Below are 19,832 nucleotides of genomic sequence, written 5' to 3'. Positions count from 1 at the left end.
AACGGTTGCAAAAGCATGATAAGCCAGTCGCCCCGTTTCTTTGAAGTGGGTGACACCACATTGCTAAGCTCGGATTTGATAACTTCCTGTATCGTATCGTTTTTGTTAAATTTTTTTCCGATGCACTAAAACTCGCTGTTGTAGGTTTGTAATCTGTGCTAGCCTCTCCTCTCTTTCTTGTATCACTCGGTTACATCACGTAAACGTGCAAACTCGAGCACTTCGAGCCGAAGACAAAACAAAAGCATGGTGCCAATCCGCCGCATGATTCAGATGAGGCCAGAGGCCCCCAACACCTAACTGATGTTTATGTAAGCCAATACCACGTACACCCTCAAAAGAGGAGCGGCAGTCGACAAATAAAGAGTCGTGCGTTTTCGATCTAGACAGTTAAGAGAGAAATTGTCTACAATCTGAGAGAAATTTGCCGCGTTTTTCGAAGCTGCATTCCAGGCACGTGCAAATCTGTGATGTTTCAGACTCTTCTAAGCCAATGACCTGGCTCCAATGTGACAAGCTGCGGCACATGGAATGCAACGGTTGAGGGAACATGATGGGTGATGTTGCCTGCATGCACGTGGTGTTACGTAGATGGCAATGCCGGATGTTGGACCCCACTTGCGGAACAATGCAACACTGAAAATATAGTGACATGAAACGTTGCAGATGTTTGGTAGTGTTTGCACTATCGCTGCTAGACCCCGCGACAAGGAAATCTGACAATGAAAAAATGGCTAGGAAGCAAGTGAGCTGGTGAAGATGGTGCATAATGTAAAATGTTATTGAGACTTCGTGTTGTGTCTGTCCCTTCGTGTTCCCTAGTCTCGGGGTTTTACATTATGCATCAAGGAAACCTGGCCCACTTTACACCACACAACGCAAGAGTGTTTCATTTCATGTTGCTCGAAATCACTTAACAAGGTACCCTAGTGAGCGACGTGAGGATATTTTGCGGTCATTTTGAACATGTCCCGGGTCTACTTGGAAAAGGTCAGTGATTTCCTTTCCCCTTTTTCTGTGAATCACTCTTTCCCTCCCCCTCAAAGCAAACAAGGGCAATGCGGGTGATTCACTAATTGTCATCTTGAAAAGTGACTCACTAATTGTGCTCTTGAAAAGTGACTCACTAATTGTCCTCTTGAAAAGTGACTCACTAATTGTCCTCTTGAAAAGTGACTCACTAATTGTCTTCTTGAAAAGTGACTCACTAATTGTCTTCTTGAAAAGTGGCTCACGAATTGTCCTCTTGAAAAGGGGTAGCTAGTTGTTCGGAACACAAGATGGTAACATAGAACATCATTCCCGGCAAGCTCCACCGCGTAACAGTAAGCGTTTTTTCGAGGCAGCACCTTCTTTCTGTTCGTATACGTCACTTCACAGCCACCTCTTTTTCTCCGACTTTTACATATTTACTTAGTTGTAACAAAATAAACTACGAAAAACCCTAATTCTCAAAAAATAATAAAGCCGAAACACCTCCCAGACGTACCAAGAAATAAACTCCGAAAAACTAGGAACTCTACTTATGATTAGAGCCTGAAGTTTTCGGGAAAAATTTTTTTTTCTAAATTCGGGGAGTAAAAGTTACGGTACCGGGCTTAACCTCGGGCTTAACCCCGAGTAAAATCGGGGTTAAGCCCTAAATCTTCAGGCTCTACTTATGATGTTTTACTTAAAAGGGAGTCTTCGCGAGGACTCGAAAAAAAATTAGGCGAGCATCATACCGAACAAGGACCACCCCATCTATGCCAAATACATAGGGTTCTTCGTTTAACAGGTTTTACGATTTTTCAAATTTGGGAGGGAAAAATCGGGTGCTATTTACCAGTGATGGCCACTAACTACTTCTACAGTAGTTTAGCTATAACTACTAACTACTTCGTGATGGAGTTGTTTAACTAGTAGTTAGACTACTTTTCAGGGGAGGTAGTTAAAACTACTTCTTTAACTACTGCAATGTATTTTAACTACATCTCTAACTACTTAATGTTGTCCATCATCACGAGTCCCATTCTATAGTGTTCTTGGACACCTGAATATGAATCACAAGCAGCATTAAAAGTGAAGATTTAGTACACATGCACGGCACAATTGCTCTGCACCTCCGTTCTCATCAAACAATCAAGGTAATCAATCATCAATCAAGGTAAAAGTCGGAAGCACAATCGTGCTGTAAAGCTTGCGACAAAATCATAAGTAGTCGCGCCTGCAGTAACCTAACTACTGTAGTTAACTACTCAAAATAGTAGTAGTTGCAACTAGTAGTTGCCACTACATTTCTGCAAGTAGTTGGTAACTACTTTTTAACTACAATCAGGTAGTTTAACTAGTAGTTTAACTACATGTAGTTAACTACTGGCCATCACTGCTATTTACGCACGAGAGTTCGGGGAGAAATCTGGCGCTACGATCTCTGTTTGATATGTCATCGGGGAATTTTCGGGTGAAACAAAAAGGCGTACGAAGCACAGCCACTGCTGCGACACAGGGACGAGAAACGAGAATATTTATATTTCCGCTCGGAACTGGGGGCAGTGAATGACCGCGGCATTCAAACCAGGGATCGGAACCGGAACTGAACCCGAACCGAAAACCGGAAAAAACCGTTATTTTCTGACGAACCCGAACCGAACCGAACCCGAACAATTTTTTTGCTTGTCCTGAGCCGAACCGGAACTGAACCGAAAAAAATTGATACGGTTACCGGTTCGGGAATCGGTTCAGAGGTGAATTAATTGTACTACTGACCGACCTTTTTTTTTTTGCTCACCTGAAACGGTTATCTCACACCTTTCTCTTACAATCGTGTACGGTGAGCGTAAGCTTGCTTGCATATAGCAAAATTACTGCCCGTGGACCGGTTAAACCGAGGCCGAAAAAAGTAACTGTTCCAATCCCAGTAAATGCCCCGACCGCTGACAGATTTTTTTGTGTCTGTGTATGTGCGGGGGGGGGGTTCTCCCTAAGCCGAACCCGAACCGAACCAAACCGATATACCTGAACCGGTTCAAGCTGATAATTTCGGTTCAGCGGAGCTAAACCCGAACCGAACCAATATGCCTGAACCCGAACTCGAACCGGACCGAAAAAAATATCGGTTCCGATCCCTGATTCAAACACTTTTCCCGAGCTCCACAAAAGCTCGTCTTTGACTCCTGCAGGAAGGGATTACAGTCAACCCTCGATTTATGAACACCCTCGGTTCCCCGAAAAATCGTTCATAAATCGAGGGATTCATAAATCGAAAATTCCTTTAAGTGAGTACTATCGAGCAAATGGAACAGTATTTCCGAGTTGGTATTGTGTTTATAATGCAATATATTGTGTAATTTTTGCTTTGGACCATGCCTTCCGCTGTGTCAATCTTGGAAAGAGGCGATGTCGGCACGTTCGCACTCAACTGGTCTCGGATTTCCTCTGGGGTTTTTAACCTACCTTTATTGATCTCCGCGTGATAGCGGACACCTTGTTTATGAATTGAGGTCAGGAACACTTCTGCAAAAACCCGTTTGCTGTTCGGATTTTGAGGGGTTAAGAACCGAGGGTGCAATAGCTGGAAAATGTTTTGTCTGTTCAGGCGTCATTCATAAGACCACGAATAATCCCTTTGAAGGTTTTTGTTGGCCTCGGAACGACCCGTTCATAAATTGAGGGCAAAAACGCTGGGCAACTCCTAGTTGGTTCCCAGAAATTCCATTAATTATTCGAATATCGAGGTTCATAAAACGAGGGGAAAATGCATGTAAAAAGTTTGGTTCCTCGTGCTAGTGTTCATAAAACGAGGGAATTCACAAATCGAAGGTTCATAAATCGAGGGTTGACTGTATAAAAGAAGGACAAATAGGTTGTGACAAATAGCTCTCTTCGCTGATATTACGATTCACTTTTCCGACGATTTACCGAGAACGACAAGTTGAATGCCCCGCGAGGATTTCGGGTAGATATCGGGTTTTACCCGAATCCTTGAAAATTTGTTTGAGGGGGGAGGGGGGGGGGTTAACTATCGTGAGACATCGGGTTTAACCCGAAAACGGAGAATCCTACAAATACAACATTTGCATTCATTTTGCGCGAGTAATTAATTCGTAAATGATGACAATACGAAACCGAAACCGAAATGCGAAGAGCAGAAAACAGAGCTCCATGCCGCGGCGGTTCGTCCGGAGGAGGATTCCGAGACGTCGCCCAGCATTGTCGTCTGCTTTGAAACCTGCGTTCTTTTCACTCTTGCCGGATGACGTCTGCAATGTGCTGCTATCACAGAGGCGAAAGCGCTCGCTTTGTAATAATTTGTCTGAGAAAAATCTGCGCAGTTTTGGGACCGAGATATTTTGTACAAGTTCCTGACATCCCAAAGATCACGGATATTTATTTATTTATTTATTTATTTGTGATACTTCTGGCCAGGGACAGATCTAGGATTTTTCTGAGGGGGGGCTCCGCTATGGACAAGTGCCAGGTGCATGCTGGGATTGGTCCATTGAACCCTATGTTCAAGTCTGCAATTGAGGAGGGGTCAGGACATCCGGACCCCCCCCCCCCCAAAAAAAAAATCCTTCCCTGCTTCTGGCATAATGCCGTAGAAGGAGGGGCATTCCCCAAATGCGAATCGTTGGAACACCTTAAACAAAAGGAAAGAAAGAAGAAATACGTAAGAGTAGAAGGAACACTGTATTATATAAAACTAGTTGCTAAAAAATGACTGTTTTATTAGTTGCTGTGTACCTGAAAATAAAAAAAAACAGGCTAGTGACAGCCACATATACAACCACCTTTGCGGTGATTTTGTTGCCGGGTCCCACTTTGGGTACGGGTTATTTAAAAGGCGTCGTGAATTTACCTCACTTCGGTAAATCACAACGTTAAGCATCCTGTATTGCGACTGATTGATTAAGCGCAACATCAATACAACGTACGGCTATCGTCGGGCTCATCGCGGGGCAGGGCACAGGACGAAAGAGCACAGCGAGCACTTTTGTCGGCTTGCCGACGTTCCGCACGTTAAGCTCCAATAATGTTTGGGAACGTTTCACTGTCAGCGCCGCAGCACAATGCAACAAAAAAAGTGCACCTTTCATGCCTGTTTAGTGCTCCTGTAAGCTCACCTAGCCAATATTGCGCATAATTTTTTTTTTTTTTTTCCTTACTAATCACAGTCAAACTTGTACAGTATTTGCAACTTGCTGAAACTTTCATATAGCCTAATCATACCGAAAATGCTCAAAATGGTTTCCAGGCCATCTTAAGAGTGATGCTCGCAACGCCATCTAGGCTGAAGAATACTTTATTGTCGTCTGCTTTTGGCAATCGCAGCAGACAGTCTCGAACAACAGAGAAAGCCCGCGTGTGGCCAGCTTCCCTGGCCACGGCCGTTACAAGAGCGGTTGTAAATGGAGGGACTTCTAAAAATGACATCACTTTGCAGGCCATGTAGCCTGGTAGTCTGGGAAGTAGTCCCGAAAGAAGTCCTGCGATTAGTCACTGGAGAGCCAATGGCAGCAGTCTGTCAAAAAATTCTCTAAGACCGTGTCGACCGGTCTGTTACTGTCTGTGTGTAACCACGTGCATCCATGCAGAAAAACCGTTTTATGACGTCACAAAATTAAAAAGTTCCAGTCCTTTCCGACAATGTCACGGTTCCTTGACGTCCGTTCCGTCGGGTTCACCTCTTTCGCCAACATGCACGACGTTCTTAAAATGCGACGACTCCAGCTCCACCGTCACCGGACCGTCGTTGCGAATGTCCACCTGCATCAGGGCCCCAAATTCACCGTCTTTGACCAACGCGCCGCCGTGCTCCGACTTTAAGCGGCGAAGAAACTCCGAGTAGAAGGACTTGGACCGCTCCCCGTCCATAGCTTGATGGAAATCCGGTTTGTTGCCCTTCAGTGTGCAGTACAGCGTGAACTGACTGACACATAGCACTTCGAGTTTGAGGTCGCGAACACTGTGCCTCCAACGTTTGCCGGAATCATCGTCGAAGAGCTTCAGGTTGAGGATTTTGCGGATGATGTATTCCATGTCGTCCTCGGAGTCGTCCCTGTGGACGCCGATCAGGACGCAGAGACCGCGACCGATGGAACTGATCACGCGGCCATCGACGGACACGGCTGCTGAAGCGACTCGCTGAATGACGGCTCGCATTATGAATCTTGTTTCGCGATCTGCAAGATAAAGATAAAGGAGGCAATGGTGTAACTCAAAATGCCGGTTGAGTGACACATATGGCAACAAGGAAACACGCGATTATAGCATAGTACAAAGCGTTCCGTGTTGCATGCGTTTTGTGAGGATATGCCTTATTCGTTCAACGCAGTGTTGTCAAATCTCGAAAACTCACACAAAAAATGTCGATTAGGTACTCGAATTTCAGAACTTTGACTGTTTTGTTTTAAAATTTACCGTCCGGCGGCGGCCATTTTGCACATTGTTGCAATGCGAGAAAATGGTTTCCGCCAACGTAGACTCAAAATTTTTCGTCTGTTCATTTTGTGAATGTTGGGTAAAAACATAGAAGAAATATGTATAAATATTAAGGTAATTTTTACATTTTAGTATCTTTCTGCATTATTACGGTCCAGAAACTATTAAAGTCGTTGGACGAAAAGCTTCGTCTGCTTTTGGACGGGCGAGTTGAGTTGCGCGCGCGGTACGTTCGTCAGTAGTGGTGGAAACTGCCCTTGGTGCATTTGTTGCTGAATGAAACTCTCGATTGAAGTGTTTTAAACTGATGCGTGTACCGGTGGCTACCAGTGTATCCGCGTGCGCGTTTTTTACTTGTGAGCTCCCGAAACATAACAATATTTTATGCCGCAGACGACAGAAATCTGGATGTGAGCGCATGCGCCTTCTTCGTTCAACAGAGCCTAGCAGTGCGGATGTTTGATGTTATTGAGTCTTAGGGTTCGGTTTTCTGCACCCTACCCCAGTCTTCACTCTTCGACGGAATTTCACAAGTGAGTGTTATAGTCCGGATACATAATATTACTTAATGTGCGCACATTCGTCCTACACGTAACGGCGTAGCATACCGCTACCGGCCTCACCAAGGCCAGCTGATTTCCTTCAAGGTTTAGGCTTAATCTCCATAATACGGCGTTTTCATGGCCTTTAATGTTACGAAATGAGCTGACCTTCGTACTATTTGATGAAGAGCCTAATGGAGACCAGTCAGGACGGACGTTTCAGGGAACGCAACGTGCATTGTCATCGGTAATTGAGTTGAATGTTTCTGGAATCGTATTTTGAGCTTAGATTTCCTCTTCGCGAAATGACACTTTCATTATGTGCATATCCTGCAGTTGAGACGACGTTGATTTGATCGATGTCTGGGAAACAATATGATGTTATTTTAAGGTTATCTCAACATTGCGCTGTTTTGATACTCCTGAACTAGACACATTTAGGAACGTCTACGCCTGTCTTGCGAGCTTTCGAGCTGCCGAAGGGGGTTGGAACACAACACCAGCCCTCCCTTCCTGATTTTCATGCACAGATATCTGTTTAGTGTGTCTGGAATTCTATGTTATCAGGCAAATTTTTACGGGATTTGCCTGTTCACTGGCACAAATACACGCAATCCTTAGGATATCCATCGAAACGTTGAGTATCATCCGGGTAGACTTCTCAGATGGGGGCCTGGTCCCCCGGAAATATATTTCAGGGCGGGTCTCAGTACCCCAAGCCCTATGCCTATGTGCAGTCGCTACACATGCTGCTACACGTATCTCTACACATTGCTTTAGGAGAGTGAGGCAATCAGCGAAACACGGACGGTAAAATGGCCAGCTGTCAATCATAACATAATCTAAGTCTGTCGTCTGTTGTGGTACAGCTGTGGCCTCTGTATTTATGGAATCGTCTGCAATCGTTCAGGCGCATGTCACAGTATTGCTGTCGAAAGTACTGCTGCATGTATTGTTCATGTCTGCATTGTGACATTCTGCCACATGTTTTGAGTTTGCTTGCCTGGCGGATTTGCCATTTTGCAGTTCAATCATCAATCACATAATGGCATTAAAGGTTATGGTGCACTAGTCGATATCTCCTACTAGGAGGCGGCAGTGACATTTACTTGTACCACTACGAGATTGTCTCGGGCAAAGTTTTTTTTATTCGTAGTGAACTTACGATGCATGTAACTGTCGTAGTCATGATGTAGAGCTATAGTAAGTAACTCAAGTCATGATGATGATGATTAAACCGCAGAGACAAAGAAAACGGAGACAATCGCACACGCATTAAGTTAAATACACATAAATTGAGGTAAGGCAATAAGATGACTAAATTTGATGTTCCATAAAAAACTTATGTTGGTAAATTCTTTAGTTTTGTGATTGCAATGGTCTTGAAATTTGTGCACCAAACTAATAAACAGAATTAAGAAACACATGTCAATCTACAAACATCTATTTGTCTTTCTCTCATCGTTCATCTATTTCTCTGTCACCCGTTTCTTCCTCACCCGTTTCTTCGCGCTCTTTCGAGCACAGTTATGCATCAACTGGACAAATCTACAAAATGTTGAGATCCTTTTTTTTTTTTTTTCAAGTGGAACTATTTGAGTGTACTCCAAAAAAAGGTGGCTATGTTAAGTTCCTACCAATATATCTCACCATATGACAAATTTGACGTTAAATACTGAAGATATGCACTGCCTTTTTTTTTTTTTTTTTTTTTTTTTTTAGTGTGTAGTTGATTTATTACATTGCTGGAAAGCCCATCATACAGGAGTAACAGCACACCGACGTGTCTTCAATCTCTGAAGCGGTGTAAACCTAAAACTGAAGAACGCTTCCAACCTCTTCTGTAAATTTCAGTCCCCGGTAGTTACCTCTTTGAGGCAGTTCTGGCAAAAAACAAAGTTTTTTTTTCATGCAAAAAAAATACTAACTTCCGTGGTCGTCAACAACACGAGACACGATGAAAATGTACATCGGCTGTAGAGATATCAACCGCTGTTTCTCAATCAGAAATGCCGAAACTAACGAAAGAATTCTATATCCAATGAGGAGTAAAAGAAAAACTAATATTTAGAAAACTTAAATTAATATCCCAAAGAGTTAAGATAGGCGAGGGTGTTAATGGCTGTCCGAACTACACACCAGGGACGGCCATGAATAAATTTTTTGACTGTTTAAATATAGATACAAAATACTTCGTTGAAAGGGGTATTTTAAATACTCTTCATAACTAGTTTTCAACGTGAGTATTTAAATACAAAATATACGGTATCTAAATACTGTAACTAGTACCATAAATACTGTCAGGAAAATGTTGCATAATGTAAAACCCCGAGACTAGGGAACACGAAAAGACAGACACAAACACGAAGTCTCAAATGTTATCTGGAAAATTACGACGTTAACGTTACCACGAAAATGTTACCTGGAATTGCAGAAATAGCGATGATCATAGGAGCAAATCAACAAATCAGCAACGAACAATAGCATTTGTTTGTTAGATTATCGTGGCGATTTTAATGTTACAAGTTTCTCGAAGGCCGCCTCTTTTAGGCATCTTGTGTTAGGCAGTACAATCAGATTCGCAAAGGAGAACAGCATCTCCATATGTGCTGATGAACAAATGCTTGTAGATGCTTGTAGACGAAGATGCTTCGTACAACAAGGTAATAGGGTGGTTGCAACCATTGTCCGCAACAACAGTGTGAAACTTGCCATCTAAAATGGTTTATCTCATGCACATGCTAGCGCAAAACTCACCCTTCTTTCCCGAAAGGTCGAACACGAGGCGACTTTAAGATACGACTCAGCATATACTATATTTAGGAGTATTTATAAAGTGTTTACGAGAATAAGTACCCCCAAAATTGGTACTTAAATATAATTATAAATGCATTTTTCGAGTATGTATTTAAATACAAAACATAAGTTGAAACTTGAATTTATCAAATTACTTCCTCATGCATCTGGTGTTTTTGGTAGGGGAGTGCACAGTTATTCAGGGGCAAGTATGTGTATTTATATTTTACACAGTATTTTAATTACGACGTATTTTAAGTACCGCCCATCCCTGCTACGCACATTTATATACACTCTAAAAACGATAAAGGAAAACCCCAGCGCAAGGGGACAACGAAAGGTACAAAAAACAAGACAAACGCAGCACTGAAATTATATATATATATCAAGTATATACCGTACTCACAAGACTGCGCAATAGCATCAGCGAGAGCTTCTACACTTCCATGAAGCCTTGCATCACATCTGTTTTGCACCAGAAACATCCTTCCTAAATTGAGAAATAACAAAATATTCCGGAAATTGCTCAAGGTTATAGCGCGCGCACTGTTCAGGGGAAGTTTGGCCTAGCAGCTTTTTCCAACAGTGTACAACCCAAGTGCACGTGCTGTCTCACAGGGAAGGGGCACCGGGTAATCCTGAACACGTCGCGGTGCCACACTTGTGTGGTTCGGGTGATAGGATTCTTTTCGTCTTACCCGGGTATGCCGGTCGTTATTTATGCACCTTTTTAGACGTAGTTTGAGATCCCGATATGGGATTTTTTGAAAGGGGTTTACGTCACTTGTTAACGCAGCCGTAGCAGCATGATCAGCTCGTTCGTTGCCAGGTATCCCAACATGACTGGGTACCAGTGATGGCCAGTAGTTAACTACATATAGTTGAACTACTAGTTAAACTACCTGATTGTAGTTAAAAAGTAGTTGAACTACCTGATTGTAGTAAAAAAGTAGTCGAACTACCTGATTGTAGTTAAAAAGTAGTTGAACTACCTGATTGTAGTAAAAAAGTAGTTAACTACTTGCAGAAATGTAGTGTGCAGCTACTAGCTAAACTACTATTTCGAGTAGTTAACTACAGTAGTTAGGTTGCTGCAGGCGCCAACTACTTCCGATTTTGCCGCAAGCTTTACGGCACGATTGTGCTTCCGACTTTTACCTTGATTGATGGTTGATTACCTTGATACCTTGATTCTTTGATGAGAATGGAGGTGCAGAGCAATTGTGCCGTCCATGTGTACTAAATCTTCTTTTATCGCTGCTCGTGATTCATGTTTAGGTGTCCAAGAACACTATAGAATGGGATTTGTGTCGATGGACAATGTTAAGTAGTTAGAGATGTAGTTAAAATACATTGCAGTAGTTGAACTACACTAGTTAAACTGCTCCATCGCAAAGTAAGTAGTTACAGTTAAACTACTGTAGAAGTAGTTAGTGGCCATCACTGCTGGATATTCAGCAGAAGAAACCACTGTGGGGGGAAACAGCTTTTGATCATAGTCATCCTCATCACACGTCCGGTGTATCAACATCTTCGTCAACATCATTTATCAACATCAACAACAACATCATCATCATTTACAACTTTTTATCACTCCACCCAGTGCTTCTGCTGGGCAATGACAGTTTTGTTCCTTTTTGAGAATGTGTAAACGTTTTTTTAGGGATACTGGGTTTTTAAAAAATCTGTCATTTTAGATACTAATGTAACAGTTACTCCAGTTTTTTAGCCATGGACATGCACTTTTTAACTAGCTAGTCTCCAGTGTAATTGGCGCATTATGGCGTCAGTAGCTGATGCGCCACTCAAAACCCGAATCAAATCAAAACTTGAATCTCTCAAATTACTTCCTCATGCATCTGGTGTTTTTGGTAGGGGAGTGTATTGTTATTCAGGGGCTTGTGCTGGTTTCATTTTCATATGGTAACTTGAATGGTATCAACCAAGTAGTAAATACAACAGTACTACAGCTACAAATAATAACGGGAGTGATATCGATAGAGCATATCATCATTAATAACGACATTGGTTATATGTTGAGTAGGGAGCCTGTAGAAGCATTGTACAAAAATGGAGCCCAGATTGGAGCAATTATATGAGCAGGTGACGCACACCAAAAGATGTCGAGTTGTTCCACGCTTTGAACATGGCCATTTAAGGTACATGTACGAGTTATGAGGGATCAAGTATCGTAAAACTATGTATATTCAATTCTCGGAGAACAAGGAGCAGTCAAAACAGGGACAACGACACAAGAAGACACACAAACAGAGGCTCCACTATCAACAAGTTTTTACTGAACTACACAAGCACATTTATAACCAATGGTGTAGAGTGTGTTCCGTTTTTGCCCCCTTTTTTTTTCCCCTCTACACCATTGGTTATAAATGTGCTTGTGTAGTTCAGTAAAAACTTGTTGATAGTGGAGCCTCTGTTTGTGTGTCTTCTTGTGTCGTTGTCCCTGTTTTTGACTGCTCCTTGTTCTCCGAGTCATGTACCAACAAGCCCATCAAGCTACTCTAGTCTATGTATATTCAAATTTATAAAAATGAAATAAAAACATGAAAGCGAGGAACGTGGCATTGACAAGAAAAGTCCGAACCGAAAGTAATACGTATAACCTCGCAGCTTTCTGTGGTACCGATTCTGTCTTACCGAGGCTGGGTACGCCATGCCAAACGGGGAAGTATAGCGTGTGCTGATGTCCTGCCTTCATTCTATCTCTCCGGCTCTGATGTAAGTTATCTGAACGAGGGCATGAACTTGAGCTGCGATTATACCTTGATACAGGTTCCAGACCGAGACCTTGGCAGTGGGAGATGCATTTCCGTCTGCTCCTATCTGTCCTTGTCACTCAGCCTTGGCCGCTTGGCCTCCGCTGCAAGCGTGTGCAGTGTTGCTTCTCTCTGGCGCAAAACAGTTGAGGAGCATCTATATTTGACTCGGAGCTGCGCGTACTTTTTTTGAGTTCGATGGGATAAAACATTGTGAGGCTCTCGAAGAATGAAATTGTGTATTAAGTGTATATATTGCGGGACAATTTGTAATTACGGTCACACGTTACGACTCGAAGCATGACTGGATGGGGCCTTTTCCCAGTAGAATATCTGCACGTAATCAGTGTTTAGTCTGGAGCAGGGTAGACCATCGATCAAGAAGTTACCCGTCAAAAAGAACTCGTTTAAGTTACCGCGCGAAAAATGGAACTAAGTTAATAACGAATGTAACTTGCAGTTATGGAGTTATTTAAAAAAGAGAACGAATGAGCTACTTCCAAGTTACTTGGGACACAAAATGGCACTGCACATGTGCAGTGCGCGTGAGCAGTTGAGTTCGGCCGTGAGTTGCATGCGGAGGAGTGCAATGCGCTTAGATCATTTTCGTTCCAACAATTTGAACATTTAGCAACATTTGAACATTTAGCATTCCAACAATTTAGATCATGTCCAACAATTTGAATGCTTTGCATCTTACTCCCTGTGGGGGCATTATGATTCAGCTTAATAAGCTTAATAATTCAGCTTAATAATGGTTCAGCTTCATTTCAATGGCAGCGGTCCTTCCTGAATAGAATACTGTCATTGATTGAATATCACGTTTTATGGCATAAAATGCCATAAAGTGCCATATGGCATAAAATGCCATATGGCATAAAGTACCTTCGGGCCTTGAGGAGTAAATAAATAAATAAATAAAATGCATTGAACGAACCAGAGAGAATACAAGAAAATATGTGAACGTGAGTGAAAAGCGAACTAAAAGTAACTTGGAACTTAGCTTAAGTTACTTTGGCAAAGTTACCTGGAAAAGAAAGAAGTTCCTTTGAAAGTTGCCATGGGGCAAAAGTACCGAGTTAAGGTTGGTCTTTCCTTTTTTTTTTCTTTTTTTTTTCTGTAGCTCTGAGGATTGTATACATATGGACAGGAACGATAGAGATGCTTGTAATATCAGCTCACTACTGAGTTGGAAAGTACCATTTTTTTTTATACCTTAATTGTTTCCGAACCCTTTATACTTTCTCAAAAAGGGTCAAATATTTGTAGGTAATGCATCTTCTTTTAGAATTGGAGTCAGTTTCGCCTGTCCTTATGCTGGGGAAAGTTGTAGAGAGAAAATGTTTTAGATATCCCGCTTTTTCTGCCATCACCCGAATTGTCATTTATTTATTTTTATTGACGTACCATACTGTCAGTCCTCAGTGGGACCAAAAACAGGTGAAGGATATAATATTAAAAACAGTTGGTAGCACACGGTACTTACAACACATGGACAACGTTGAGGCATTTACGAATTCAGAACCACACAGTACCTTGTAGTGTGTCTCCTCCATGTAAAATCGTCTCACCTACACAGATCGTCTGCGAAGCTTACTGTCTCATCCGTTAAGCAATTTGGACAGGCGCCTGATTTTTCCTTTTTCGCTGCACATTTCATGGACAGATATTGGATAGCAGGGTTGTTGTTGATCTTTTCTCGGGTCATTGTTCGAAAGAGTGATTGATGGATTAACTGGTCCAGCTGTGCGCAATCTTACAGCATCATTTCTGATGCGTTAGACTTACCACTGAACACCTTGTACAGTGTGTTTTTCTTCAGGGCTGCTGTTGCTATACCAATGTCCATTTTGATGTTTTGAGAGACAAAATTTATTTTTTTATTGTTTTACTTCAGTAACTGCTCAATGTTTACCACTCTATCAGTGTGCAACCTGGTTCTATCAGTGGGCAACCCCCCAGTATCTGAAGGGTGTCGGCGGAACGGTTGCCGGTTCGGGAACCGGTTCAGAGGTGAAATCATTGTGCTACTGACCTGTGACAGACCTTTTTTTGACTCACCTGAAACGGTTATCTCACACCTTTCTCTTACAACCGTCTACGGTGAGCGTAAGCTCGCTTTCATGTAGCAAAATTACTTCCCATGAACCGGTTAAACCGGGCCCGAAAAAAGTAACGGTTCCAATCCCTGTAAATGCCCCGACCGCTGACACATTTTTTTTTTTTTTGTCTGTGCATGTGCGGGGGGGGGGGGGGGGCGAACCGATATACCTGAACCGGTTCAGCATTTCGGTTCAGCAGAGCTAAACCCGAACCGAACCAATATGCCCGAACCCGAACCGGACCGTGTTATGTCCACATAGAGGCCCTCCATGGTTCAGGCAGTTTTATTCGTTACTTTGGGTTGAGTTTTTCTTTTTTTTTTTTTTTTTTTTTCCTGATAACTAGAGAGCGGATTTTGAGGCATTAACAATAGGTAGCGCTCGTTACATACTATACGTACTATATAATAATGCTGTACATGTGGCGTCCCTGAGCCTGAACCTCTCAGCTCTCTAGTGATAACGAAGACGGACAACGGCGACATAAATAACGATCGCCTTGCCCGGCTTTCCGAGTCTCATGAGTAACGTTGCCAACGGACACGACCTGGACCCGTCTTCTGATTTTGTTCATCACCGTTCAGACATCATCGTTCCATCTTTTTTCTAATGTTATGTTTGGTGACGTCACAGCGGTAAAAAAAAAATAAAAGGGTGCGCCAAACTTGAACCAATCAGGAAGTGGACGAGTGAAACGGGGGAGAGAGAATGAGAGCGCGTGCGGATGACGTAAGCGTCTCCTCTCTGGCGCTCAGCCAACAGTCTTTTTCCGTGGAGGCGCTCCAAAGTGTGACGTCACGGATTTCCGGGCCGACCTTGCGGAGGGCGTACTGGAGATCAAGGTTGCCTCAGCCAAGGTGAAAACGAGAAGGTCGCTTCATTGCTGTCGTGTGTGTGTGTATGTGTAGGGAGAGCATCCCCTGGTCGCGCCAAGGACACAAAAAGGGTGACACGATTAACGGCGGGAACTTAAATTTGCGAAAAATAGGTTCTGTTCTCGTATATCACTTGATGGCAGTGATGGCCACTAACTACTTCTACAGTAGTTTAACTATAACTACTAACTACTTTGTGATTGAGTAGTTTAACTAGTAGTTCAACTACTTTTCAAGGGAGTAGTTAAAACTACTTTTTTTAACTACTGCAATGTAGTTTAACTACATCTATAACTACTTAACGTTGTCCACCAACACCAATCCCTCGTGGTGTTGCTGGATACTTAAATATGAATCGCGAGCAATAATAAACTTTGGCTCGAGCCATTGCTACGATCGTCAAATACAAAGCTTGCGGCGGGATTCTTTCTGTGCCCACGCGATGAACTAAGTTGCAGAATTATTTCGCAGCAAATGAGGCTTCACTAGACAAGCATTAAAAGGGAAGATTTTGTACACATGCACGACACAATCGCTCTGCAGCTCCGTTCTCATCAAACAAGTAGCTCGAGGTAAAAGTCGGAAGGACAATCGTGCCGTAAAGCTTGCGGCAAAATCGGAAGTAGTTGGCGCCTTAGGTAACTTAACTACTGTAGTTAACTACTTAAAATAGTAGTTTAACTAGTAGTTGCCACTACATTTCTGCAAGTAGTTGATAACTACTTTTTAACTACAATCAGGTAGTTTAACTAGTAGTTTAACTACATGTAGTTAACTACTCGCCATCACTGCTTGATGGTTCCGTGACATTTCGTCGAACGCTGTTTTCATCGAACCCGTGGCCGCCGCTTTTTCTTGCGGCAACGTGTGAAATTCGTAAAAGGCTCTCCTGACCTTAACCTAACTTTGGTCAGGCGTCGATGAAACGGCGTTCGATGAAATGAGCGGACGCCGGGGATGAACGCGTTTCATAGCACCACTCTCGATAAAAGATGAAAGTCACTGAAAAGATTAGCCAGCTGTAGGACTCGAACCCACATCTTCTGGATTACCGGTCCAGGGCTTCGTTAGTGACGTCAGCACCGGATGAGCATATCGGTATCTGCGGTACCTAAGTATTTTCTGCGCATTTATTGCCGTAAAAATGCAGCTTTACGCGTGGATGCTGTCGGAACCCCTGTTCAATGTTTCTCCGTCGTTGATTCTATTCTGTGGGAAGGATATTCCGACAACCGACTTAAGCTATACTAGCATACTATAGATCGAAAACAGTGCGCATGATTTGTACAGAAACATGTACTGAGATTATGGCCGTAATGTCAAGGTAATGACAAATGCTATGAGCCCGATAAGGGAGAATGTGCAACGAAATGAAAGCGAGATAAGTATGCGAAGAGGGTGGACCTGATTCAACTGAAGTGATATATGCTACCCGTCGAAAGCGCTGGAGCCGAACAATAACACATCACTCAACTTGCGACAGCCCCACCACGACGAGCACACATTTGTGTGCCACCACTGTCAGTGGATAACTTTCTTGCGCGTAGATTTACTGCAATAATATTTTTATTCTAGTAACATGCCTGAAATGTGTAAGGACATACCTCTGGCTTTGTGTATATATACGCATCAATACGTGCATAATGATATGCGCATATCATGACATTCATGAAATATAATAAACGTTATTGCTACGTCTTTTTTTATTTTTTATTTTTTTTGTAACTTGTGACTTAACTTGGTACTTTTGCGCCGTGGTAACTTTCAGGGGAACTCGTTTTTTTTTTTTTTTTTTCGGGTAACTTTGCCAAAATAACTTAAGCTAAGTTCCGAGTTACTTTTAATTCGCTTTTCACTCACGTCCACACATATATTCTTACCTTCCCTCCGGTTCTTTCGTGGCATTTTGTGCCATAAAACGTGATATTCAATCAATGACAGTATTCTATTCAGGAACTAAGGACCGCTGCCATTGAAATGAAGCTGAACTATTGTGCGCTCACAGGGAGTATAAGATGCCAAGCGTTCGAATTGTTGGACATAAACGAAAACAATCGAGCATGGAAGTGACCCCCCCAAGATATTTTTTTGTTTGTTTTTCGCTGCGACGTCTTCTGCAACGGATGAAATGAGCTGCTGCGAAAGGACTATGAGCCGTATGAGCGCAGGTGACCTACAGAGCACGCGCTAGGCTGTGTTCCGCACACCTTTAAAAAAAAAAAAAACGTCTCCACAGCGAAAGAGCGCATCGGCGAAGCAGAAGACGTCGTGACGTATCACGGGCTTAGGCACGTGACCAGTGACGTCCAACGGCACAGCTCAAGCATGTATAAGCTGCGCGTGAGCCGAGAAGAAAAAAGAAAAAAAAACAAAGGGGGGGGGGGAAGGCCCTGAGCAGTTTCTAGCAGGGATCGTTACCGGTATTTTTTTCGGTTCGGTTTCGGGTTCAGGCATATTGGTTCGCTTCGGGTTTAGCTCCGCCGAACCGAGATTATCAGCTTGAACCGGTTCAGATATATCATCGGTCAGCGGTCGGAACATTTACAGGGATTGGAACCTTTTTTTTTCTGTCCCGGTTTAACCGGTTCGTGGGCAGTAATTTTGCTACATGAAAGCGAGCTTACGCTCACCGTACGCGGTTGTAAGAGAAAAAAGGTGTGAGATAACCGTTTCAGGTGCAAAAACCTTTCGGGAAAGCGGGTGAAAACACGAGACAAGTAATAAACGCATTTATTAATTACCCGATATTTTACTGTATTGTATACTCTCGTGGTCGTCTGCTGAAAACGAAAAACGAAGTGGTGGAATCTTTTTGGACGAACCCGGTCAGCGCCCTATGTTGCTGCTGTAAAAAAAAAAAAAAAAAGCTGGAGCTATACAGTCACAAACTTTTACTCGCATCTGGCGTCCTAAAAAAAAGAAAAAGGTGGGTCAGTATGCCATTTTTATGCTCTTCCGCACTCCTCCGCAGGCAACTCAAGATCTAACTCAACTGTGCAGTGCTATTTTGTGTCCGAAATATAACTTAAAAGTAACTCGTTCTTTTTCTTTTTTTGTTAAGTAACTCCGTAACTGCGAGTTACATTTCAGGCTGAAGAACTTCGTTATTAACTTAGTTCCATATTTTTTTTTTTTTTTTTTTCACACGGTAACTTAACACGTAACGAGTTCTTTTTGACGGGTAACTTCTCGATCTATGAGTAATACCCCGGTCACACGGCGTTTTCAATGCGGATTGAATCCGATCCGCATCGAGTTTCTCAAGAGCGTTCGGTACGCGATGCTGCTACACGGTCCAACTCAATGCGTATTGAAAGGTTGGCTCGTCGACGGGCTGCGCTAACACCTCGAGGAAGTATACGCTGGGATTGACAGATACGTTCCTAAAAACTCAAGAATAACCGCGTCTGCTTCCGCATTGTGATGTTTACTAAGCCTTTACGGGGGGCGCGGTGTCGAGAGTGGTCGAGATTAAACGAATTAGCAAACGCAGTCGCCCGTCATACCTATAGATTAAAACCGTAACCGTGAAATTCCATGGGCTTGTATAGGAACGTTTGCAAATTAATGCAATGATTTTGTTGACTACTACAAATTCGCTGAGTTCGAAGATGCCAACGACGGTCTTCAATCCGTCTCGAGAATTTCAATCCCGTTTAATACCCCTGCACCACGGGCAGTTTTCAAGGATCATTGAATGCAATGGGCATTGAACACGCGCGTGGCGCCACCAGACGTGTAGCGTGTCAACCTCGCAAAAAGCATCGGATCCAATGTTTCGTGAAAGGTTGACACGTACCACCCTAGATGGCGCCACGCGCGTGTTCAATGACGATTGGTTTCAATGATCATTGAAGAGTGGACGTGTGCCAGGGGTATTAGAAACTGGATCGGGTGAAGCAGGATCGGAGTTGGATCCTACGCGAACGTGTCCGTGTAGTAGCGCCAGATCCGCATTGAGCTCGATGAGCATTGGCTCAATGCGGATCGAAAGTGTACTGGGATACCGGAGCCTGTTCCGTAAACTTTTGTCCAGCGTTAAAGTAGCACAGAAGTCATTTTTAACACCCAGTTTTCTTCCTATAAAACTGTTAGGTAGGCCAGTAAGATGCACCATGCGAAGTAATTTACACCACAGAGTCATAATTATCGCACAAATTGAATTTAAAATACGCCGCAAAAAGCGACCGTGCGCAACGGTGGCCAAGAGCAGTACCAGCCTGTGATCTGCCTGGAGCCTCGCGCTGACGCTATAAGGAGAACGCTCGCTGATTGGCCTAGAGATATGTTGTCTGCTACTCCGCTGTCGTCTGCTACTCG

At 43.1% G+C, this 19,832-nt stretch overlaps 2 protein-coding genes across 4 annotated transcripts in view; one reads left to right on the top strand and one right to left on the bottom strand.

The window, feature by feature from the left end:
- Positions 1–5,268: 5,268 nt before the first annotated feature.
- On the bottom strand, positions 5,269–14,088 carry LOC135386338 (D-aminoacyl-tRNA deacylase 1-like). Of its 3 annotated transcripts, XM_064616191.1 has the most exons (4): positions 14,022–14,088; positions 12,417–12,667; positions 10,168–10,251; positions 5,269–6,164 (listed from the first exon to the last, which is right to left on the bottom strand). In XM_064616191.1, the coding sequence occupies exons 2-4, from the start codon at positions 12,475–12,477 to the stop codon at positions 5,632–5,634; spliced, it is 678 nt and encodes a 225-aa protein (XP_064472261.1). In that variant the 5' UTR covers positions 12,478–12,667; positions 14,022–14,088; the 3' UTR covers positions 5,269–5,631. The 3 variants fall into 3 exon arrangements, with proteins under 3 accessions (XP_064472261.1, XP_064472262.1, XP_064472263.1); XM_064616192.1 differs by lacking the exon at positions 14,022–14,088 and having other exon boundaries at positions 12,542–13,231; XM_064616193.1 differs by lacking the exons at positions 12,417–12,667; positions 14,022–14,088 and adding an exon at positions 10,940–10,956.
- LOC135386337 (protein roadkill-like) overlaps positions 6,632–19,832 on the top strand; it is a 144,774-nt gene continuing 131,573 nt past the window's right edge. The window contains exon 1 of the mRNA XM_064616188.1: positions 6,632–6,956. The gene's annotated coding sequence lies outside the window, so the exon portion shown is untranslated. The remainder of the gene's footprint in view (positions 6,957–19,832) is intronic.

Source organism: Ornithodoros turicata, chromosome 2 (genome assembly GCF_037126465.1).
Source record: "Ornithodoros turicata isolate Travis chromosome 2, ASM3712646v1, whole genome shotgun sequence".
In the NCBI taxonomy this organism is placed as follows: Eukaryota; Metazoa; Arthropoda; class Arachnida; order Ixodida; family Argasidae; genus Ornithodoros; species Ornithodoros turicata.
Note: the sequence above shows the minus strand (reverse complement) of the source record. Positions and strands in the feature narration are given on the sequence as shown.

What these genes read in the sequence shown, in the direction of transcription:
- LOC135386338 (XM_064616191.1), bottom strand. Translation starts at nt 12,477, where the DNA reads ATGAAGGCAGGACATCAGCACACGCTATACTTCCCCGTTTGGCATGGC. An exon ending in GCATGGCGTACCCAGCCTCG is followed by an intron (nt 10,252 to 12,416) that starts GTAAGACAGAAT and finishes TTCTCAATTTAG; the next exon opens with GAAGGATGTTTCTGGTGCAA. An exon ending in TGATGCTATTGCGCAGTCTT is followed by an intron (nt 6,165 to 10,167) that starts GTGAGTACGGTA and finishes TTTATCTTGCAG; the next exon opens with ATCGCGAAACAAGATTCATA.